We start from the raw sequence: 5817 nt of genomic DNA on the forward strand, positions 1-5817 counted from the left end.
TGAGATGGCCACCAGGTGGAGGGTGAAGCAGCGATCGAGGGGCCAATGAACTGCTGCCAGGGGTCAGAGTGTTCACTTTCTTCTCTCTCAAGGTAGGGAGCAGAAGCGAACGTCGGCAGATGAACCAGGTTCCCACCTCAAAGCAAAGGCCCGTGTGGAGCATGCACACATACCTCGAAATTAAGGCAGAATCTGACACTGCATCGTCCATAACTGCAGCCGGCCCAGCGTGAGGAGCGAGGCTTCGGGAAATGAAGCGACTGTCAAAAGGCGATTGAATAGGAGCACTCCTGTGTTTTGACGTATTTCCAGTGGAGTGAATGTCCTGCGGTCCAGTTAAGCTAAATAGGGCGTAGCGTCTACAGGGATCTTTATTAGAGGGGGGGGGAAAAAAACGTTTTTCTTCTTCTTACCCCCACCCCCCCCAAACACCCCCGCCCCCTTTCTCTCCGGATTTCGGAGAGTTTTCTTTAACTTCAGAAGAGATGACGACTGAAACTCCGCAGCAGCATCTGGACCCTCCGGCCTCTATAAGATCCAGCCCGGTTCCGGGAGTGCTGAAATCGGCCTTGATCAGTCAGCAGTCCCCGGCCATGGAGCCCTCCAGCTTGGCCAAAGCCAAGAAGACCAGCGGCGGCTTGCGGCGGCCCGAGAAGCCTCCTTACTCTTACATCGCCCTGATCGTGATGGCCATCCAGAGCTCGCCGACCAAGCGGCTCACCCTGAGCGAGATCTACCAGTTCCTGCAGACCCGGTTCCCCTTCTTCCGAGGCTCTTACCAGGGGTGGAAGAACTCGGTGCGCCACAACCTTTCGTTGAACGAGTGCTTCATCAAGTTGCCGAAGGGTCTGGGCAGACCCGGGAAAGGGCATTACTGGACGATAGACCCGGCCAGTGAGTTCATGTTCGAGGAAGGCTCCTTTCGCCGCCGACCCAGAGGGTTCCGCAGGAAGTGCCAGACGCTGAAACCCATGTACAGGATGATGAATGGCTTAGGCTTCGGCCCCTCTATTATCCCGCAGCCCTTCGACTTCCAGGGCCCCGCGGCTTCACTCTCGTGTCACGCCAACAGTTACAACCTGGAGAACAGCCTCAGCATGATGAGTAACTCTATATCAGGGAGCTACGATGGACTCAGCAGCGGTCACCACGTCCCCCACATGTCCCCCAACCCTGGCTCGACTTATATGGCCAGCTGCCCCGTGTCTTCAGGCGGGGAGTACGGTCCCGACAGCAGCAGCAGCCCAGTGCCATCCTCTCCTGTCGTGGCCAGTGCCTTGGAGTGCCATTCCCCATATTCCGCCTCAGCTGCCCCGTGGTCATCCTCAGGAGGGTCCCCGTACATTAAACAGCAGAGCCTGGGCCACATCAACTCCGTCCCTTCCAGCCTTCACTCTAGCATGTCTTCCTACTCGCTGGAGCAGTCATACCTGCACCAAAATACAAGGGACCCCGCAGAAATTACAGGTACAGTGCCGAGGAGACTTTCCCTGTGTTTTTTTTTAAAAGGTGCAAGCTATATTTTCCCTGTGTTTCGCGCACTCAGCCTATCACAGCTACGTTGGCAGACACCAGACCTGGGCTAGTCAGTTTTTTAAACCTAATTATTTATGTAATGTTGAATTCCTGAAGTAGAATAAAAAAATATTAGAGTGCCTCTAGTGAAGAACACCAAAAGGCAAACAAGCCAAGTGAAAACACGCTTAAGTTTTGGACTGGCGAGTTTAGCCGTACAACAAGCAGTGATAGTGCAGCCGAGGAACTGAATCGCTTGTGTTCATTTCTCCATTTCCTCTATCAGAGACCTGTCAGGTTTTTTTTTAAATCTTACAGTCTCGTTTCTGAAGAGCAAACGGTCAAAATGCGATCGCTAATGAATAAAAGGGGGTTTCGCGTTGAAAGATGAGGGAACGAACGGAAATAGGACGGCGAATGTTGAAGGAGAGATACATCGCAATAGTGTATATAACATATTTTGAAGCGTTCGCGTTAGCTGAACAGCATTAGGAGGTAATAGGGAAACGTGGCTGTGAATAGTGGAATTAGAAGAATAACAATAAATATTATACGTTGCAGCCTGGATTAGGTTAATGTAGTGGTGCCATCCTTATTCAGACTAACATTTTAGTCGTTAAAAATGTCTGATTTTATGCAACCTTATTGCAATTTTCTTTATTTAAAATATATTTGAGTGTTGCATGACAAAGGGGAAGGTCGTGTACCTTTTAGAAAATGTACATCTTACTGCTGTTTTTAAAACTGTGTCGATAGGATTATTGCTTGTCCACAACAGGTTATATACACCGGCTTATTTAAAGGAAGTTTACGGCTTGTTTTATTTAACGTTACTTTTTCATCGTGTAATGCTGATTTAAACGTTTAAAAGAGATTCCCTTATCAAAGGTTAGCACATATCATTTTGTCCCCCTTTTTGAAATTTTTTTTTCCGCTGAAATGCTGAAATAGAGAGAGAGAAAAAAAAATCAACGTCTACAAGATGTATAGGAAGCGTGGAGACTTGAGGCAGAACTCTCCAAACAGTCACTGAAAATGTGGGTCGAGGAGGTTAACTAAACAAAGACAGTCGCGGCCGGACCACACTGAAGAGGATTTTAGCTTGACTTAACCCAGATGAGAGTTGATGCTGTTAAACGTTCTGGGAACCGCTGGTCGGCAACTGCCAACAAAAAGGCATCTGTATCTGCCCCATGCATTCTCGGGTCGGAGCCAGAAGTGGCGCTTTTTTTTAAAAAAAACCCCTTTGATTTCAAAGTCGCAATGCTTTTTGGACAATTAAAATAATAGCTGGCAGTGTGGTTTATTGGAGAAACAGCAGCCCAGACCTGAGTGGCTGAACGAGTAGCCCCAAGTTGAATGTTTGTGTGTGTATATATTATGGGGGTGGGGGTTTGGGGGTGGGCAGGTGTGTGTGTGTATTGGTGGTGAGGGGGGTGGGGGGGGGGGGTGCAGATTACCGGGAATACTGAATCTTTTATTCCTTTGGCGCAACCTTACTGGCAGAAGCTCCCTAATAACCGCCTGTACCACAGTTCCCTACTGTAGTATATATTTAAAATGATGGCCGCCAAAATATTAGAATTAATATCGAAAAACTTTCTCGGAGTTAAATACAGATTATCGGGAGTTTGCGACTGGTGTAGTCTGTGATATATTAAAGCATTGTGGGTGGACTATTAATAAATGACAGTGTTCAATTATTTTTGTAAAGTGTCATGGAAACTGGGTATCATCTTGAAGCCGAATAGCTGGTCCAACAGAAAATAGTTGGATTTCCGTTCCTGGACCAGTTGATTATATACCTGCTAGCTGAGAAAATATACAAATCTCGTATGAAAAAAAATATCGCTGCTTGAAGTGAGGTGCGCGATTTCATAACTTGTTTCAGAGAAAAGCTGAATTCTGTACTGCCAGGAGATTAGCCGAGTACAATGATTTCAGGTAGAATTGACAATTGTCGGTCAGCGGCGGGAGTCTTCGTCAGTACTGGCTGAAATACCTGGTCTCCCGGTGTTCACCTTCAGCATTCGCTTATGTGGAAGGCAACTGCACATTGGAAACGGGTTAGTTCCCATGCCCATTGTGAACAAAACATGAAATATATCCATCGCATCTCCCCGTGCATCTGGTGCTGGAAGCTATTTCCTTAAAGGGTTGACGGGGATTAGATCAAAACAGCAAATAAACGAAGTGCATCTTATCAATACGCATTTGAGATATTTACCCCAGCTAGGCATTGTCAACTGAAACGAGATTAGCCCCGGCGTTGGCAATGGAGGCCAGTGGCTGACGATTGTAACAAGTGTAGTCTCAAATAGGAAGCTTGGTGTTCCGCACTTGGCACGGGAAGTTTCCAAACAAATGGACAAGGGCGAGTATTGTCTTTTAAAAAAAACTAAAGCGGGGAGGGGGGAGGGGGGGGGGGGTGCTCGCACCATGTGTATCCTCAGCAGTGGAGCCGGCTATACCGAGTCCACAAACACACACCAGTTAACATCTGGTAGACTGTAGACAACCCCCTACACATGCGAACGTATCCCACAAAAGAAACGCTTGTTTACGAGAACCCTGATTTTTTTTTTTACCCTGCACTAACACACACTCAACAACACAGACAGTCGATGTAGATAGGGTTGAGATCCTGGTGGAATAAGAGTCAACATCCATTAACCTTTTCATTTTTCATTAAACATGTAGCTGATAACGACTGAAATACCAACAGCAGCAAACCCCTGTGTAAAATGGTCAGTCTTTTTTTATGATACTCGCTCTTTGTCGTTTCAGTGGGGCTCCCTCGCTATCAGACTCACTCCTCGCCTGTATGTGACAGAAAGGATTTTGTGCTCAATTTCAACGGGATTTCACCTTTCCACCCCTCGGCCAGTGGATCATACTATCATCACCACCACCAGAGCGTGTGCCAGGACATCAAGCCTTGTGTGATGTGAAAATCTGCGCCCTCTTTAAATCAGCCCTCGTCTTGTGCATATTCGAATTTTGTTTTTTTGATTATTCTGATTAATATTAAACCCAAGGCAGGACTCGGCCCTGTAGAGTTGAGCCATATTCTTCAAGAGGTAAAACAGCCGATGGGAACAATCCCAAGTGTATCCAGATCTGCGCCGCAGTTGCCGATTTAAAAGGAAGCGAATTGGCTCCTTTGCTTGAGTTCTTTCGGCCAAAGCAAGAAATGGTTTAACCTGAGACGAACTGTCCGGTTGAGTCTGTCTGTTAGTTAAGAAGGAAGAGGTGGCGCGTATGTCAGGAGTCTAATTATTTTAACAACATTCGATTCCTATATCAGTATTAAAGAGCAGGATGTTTAGTGAGGAGCATTAGCGTACTGTATTTATGTATACATTTTGAAACCAAAGCGTCACACTTGATACCATGACAGTATTACAGATACTGATTGGATTTTTTTTCGCGAGGACTATACGGATTTTTGCCATAAACTATAATAAGGCACATATATACACGCACATTATGCTTTTATAAATAAATACATTTGAATATAATTGCACTTGAAAAATGTATACTTTACGATTCTTTGTCAAAACATTCTGTTGTAAAAACTAAGTTCAATAAAAAAATATAATTCGGAATATTGTTTATTATACTTTTCTGAGCGATGAATGGACATTGTTCAAATCTAAGAGACCCTGGTCCCACTTTGAGATAAGGCCTCTGCTTCATGCCTAATGGGACCTTCAGTGTGACTGCTGTTTATCTATATATCTTCATCTTATAAACGCCAAATGCAAAATATACACATTCCATGACGGATTCATTTAAGTAACATTGACTGCAACAGCAACATTAATTATTATAGTTTAGATAAACTGATTAAAATATCGGCTAGCAATGTTGACAGATTTTTAGGTAACATTTTTTTTGCAGAGCGGAAATGACCGCTCCGTGTTAAGGTCATCGCTGAGTTCTTTTTTAAGTGTCCAATTACTAAAATTGTACTTGCAAATCGCTAGCGCTGAGTTTGACCATTCGAAGGAACCTGGTTATATTTTAGACTTAAAGACGAACGTTTTGCCATTATTAGCACCTGGAAATTATCCTAGTCAGAGACAATTGACAATGGCTGCACAATTTAGACAGAATTACAACCGTTAAACCAGACAGGGTTACAATCCCACCAGCTAATGTATATGACTTATTCAATGGGATAGCGAAAAGGCACAGCCAGATAAGCCGATTCATTGTTAATTATGCTTTGCAGGGTTAAATCCACACTTGTTTCTTTTCATAAACTTAGCAGCTCCGGAGACATTGAGAGAGGGGCTA

At 44.9% G+C, this 5817-nt stretch overlaps 1 protein-coding gene across 1 annotated transcript; it reads left to right on the forward strand.

The window, feature by feature from the left end:
• Window positions 1–446: 446 nt before the first annotated feature.
• On the forward strand, window positions 447–4466 carry LOC121276478 (forkhead box protein F2-like). Its single transcript, XM_041184926.1, has 2 exons — window positions 447–1467; window positions 4303–4466. Exons 1-2 carry the CDS (start codon window positions 486–488, stop codon window positions 4464–4466), a joined length of 1146 nt encoding a protein of 381 aa, XP_041040860.1. The 5' UTR covers window positions 447–485.
• Window positions 4467–5817: the final 1351 nt, after the last annotated feature.

Source organism: Carcharodon carcharias, chromosome 3 (genome assembly GCF_017639515.1).
Source record: "Carcharodon carcharias isolate sCarCar2 chromosome 3, sCarCar2.pri, whole genome shotgun sequence".
NCBI classification, from domain to species: Eukaryota; Metazoa; Chordata; class Chondrichthyes; order Lamniformes; family Lamnidae; genus Carcharodon; species Carcharodon carcharias.

Excerpts from the sequence above, each read along its gene's own strand:
- LOC121276478 (XM_041184926.1), top strand. The coding sequence starts at position 486 with ATGACGACTGAAACTCCGCAGCAGCATCTGGACCCTCCGGCCTCTATA. Across the intron at positions 1,468-4,302 it reads GGACCCCGCAGAAATTACAG|TGGGGCTCCCTCGCTATCAG; the intron begins GTACAGTGCCGA and ends TTGTCGTTTCAG.